The 2,265-nt window shown below is 38.6% G+C and overlaps 1 protein-coding gene across 1 annotated transcript in view; it reads left to right on the forward strand.

Annotated features, from left to right (window-relative positions):
• The first annotated feature begins 1,744 nt into the window (after positions 1 to 1,744).
• Positions 1,745 to 2,265, forward strand: part of RABGAP1L (RAB GTPase activating protein 1-like) — a 474,386-nt gene continuing 473,865 nt past the window's right edge. Inside the window, exon 1 of the mRNA XM_008591134.1 lies at positions 1,745 to 1,877. Coding sequence (XP_008589356.1) covers positions 1,845 to 1,877 — 33 coding nt within the window. The 5' untranslated portion in view covers positions 1,745 to 1,844. The remainder of the gene's footprint in view (positions 1,878 to 2,265) is intronic.

Here is a 2,265-nt window from a genome sequence, read left to right on the forward strand (position 1 = left end):
GCTTAGTCTGTTGAGTTTACTTAGATCGATCAGCTTGGTCTGATGAGTTTAGTTTGATCAATAAGCTCTATCCAATTAGTTTACTTAGATCGATGAGCTTGGTGTGATAAGTTTACGTAGATCTAAGGGCTTGGTCTGATGTGTTTACTTTGATGGACTAGCTTTCTCTGATGACTCTACTTAGGTCGTTGAGCTTCGTCTCATGAGTTTACTTAGATCGATGAGATTTTTGTGATGAGTTTACTTAGATCGAAGGGCTTAGTCTGATGAGTTTACTTAGATCGATGAGCTCGGTCCAGTGAGTTTACTTAGATCGATGAGCTCGGTCTGATGAGTTTACNGGGCAACACTGAGGGTTGCGATCCGTTGCCGGACATGGAAAAAGAAAAAAAAAAAAAAAAAAAGGAATGGCATGCCAAAACTGGGGTCTGGGCTGGAGGTGGAAGAGTATGTATAATCTGGAGAAGTAGGTGGGAGGCCAATTTTAGAAAATAAACATGTATATTCTATGACTTTTAAGGCTTAAAACTTGAAACCAGAGCTTGGAGTATTAGGCCAAACCAGAGAACATTGTCAAGGTAGGTTTGGAGTCCAGATGGTTGCACCAGGGACAGCTCTAAGAGATCAAAAGTGAGCAGCAAATGTAAGTAGAGATAAAGTCTGAGCAAAAAGAGATAGAACATAGCTCCAGGTTTAAGGTAGGCACCAGGAAAAAGGTGAGGAATGGAATTACATTCACAAGACTGGAAACTGTAATTCAGTTTCTTGATCAAATGGGCAGGTGATCATAGTAGCAAACCTACTATGTGATTGACTTTAGGAAGTGAGATGTTTGCCTTTGTTCTGATTCTAAAGATTCTTGAGAATGGAAAAGGCTGGCATAAGGTAAGAGGTAAGGCAACATAAGTATATTTTGCTTGCCTGGCAAGGTAGAGTTTTATAGGTTCTGGTGATTGTAGGAAATGGCAAGGTCCTTCCTTTAGGGAGTGCTTGCAGTTGTAACAAATCAGGGAGACAAATCCAGACGCTCAAACAATAATGAACTCTTCTTACTAGAAAACCTGTCTTAGATCATTTTAATCTGGAAGATCCTTGATATTTAACTTTGTGCTGAAACAAAGAATTCCAAGTTAGGTCATCAAGAGATAGACTTTCACAGGGACCTTTGGATCAGGATGTGACTGCAGCATGAAACCAAAGTATAGATCTACCTCATGCTGCCTAGAGTGTGGAGCCTGCTTTTGGCACCTGGACCAACTCAGCCTGACCTCAGAGAAGGAGGTATGGTCAAGGTATGATAGGTCTATGATCTGCTTTCAGCATTTCTTCCTGAACCTCATCCCCCACCACATTAGTCAACTTGCCATACATTCATCTCTGGGGATTCAGATGGTTCTTTTTATGACTTGAAATGCTGCCTAGAAAAATATAACTAACACATTTATTATTATGAATACGTTTATAGGATGATTTTAAAAAGTAAATGAAAGGGAGAAACAACTTTCCCTTAAGTAGGAATAACATGGTTCACCAGTAAAGAAGATGAGATCTAGAAAAGAGTCAAAAGGCATCACTGAGCTTAAGCACTACTATTCCACTCCTCCCACCATTTTTCTCTTAACTGAGGTGTACACTTCTTTATAAACTAATAAATATACTTTCCATAGCAACAGCAGTTCAGGAGTCGTAAAGGGAGTGTGAGTGGTTTACTTTCTTGTTTTTTCAGGCACAGTAATCTTGGTGGACGACCAAAAGGGCTATCCACTCTGGTGAAGAGTGGTGTTCCTGAAGCGTTGAGGGCAGAGGTGTGGCAGTTATTAGCAGGCTGCCATGACAACCAGGCAATGCTGGACAGATACCGAATTCTTATCACAAAGGTAGGAAGCTCTTTTCATTTTTCATATTATTTTTATGAGATAACGTTAAAAAATCGTGTTTTTCATAGCTTGCAGAAGTCATAAATGCTTTGGACTTCTTTAAAGAATATATTGGAGTTGCTCAGTCAATACTTCTGCCTTTTGTTCTGAACACTTGTTGGATAGTGGTAACCATGCATGTAGCTATCTATGAACGCTTTATGCTTTGGCATTCCTTTTTTCATTCAAGTGAATTTCTAATAACTGTTTATTAAATTGGGATGTATTTATATTTTAAGTGTTTTCTAACTTTTCAACTAACCTTATTGTATGAGATTTATATACATACTCATACATAGTTACACTCATACATAGTTACTGTAGTACAATTTTTTTTTTCCTTTTTGTC

The sequence above is a fragment of the Galeopterus variegatus genome, unplaced genomic scaffold (assembly GCF_000696425.1).
Source record: "Galeopterus variegatus unplaced genomic scaffold, G_variegatus-3.0.2 Scaffold145, whole genome shotgun sequence".
NCBI lineage: Eukaryota > Metazoa > Chordata > Mammalia > Dermoptera > Cynocephalidae > Galeopterus > Galeopterus variegatus.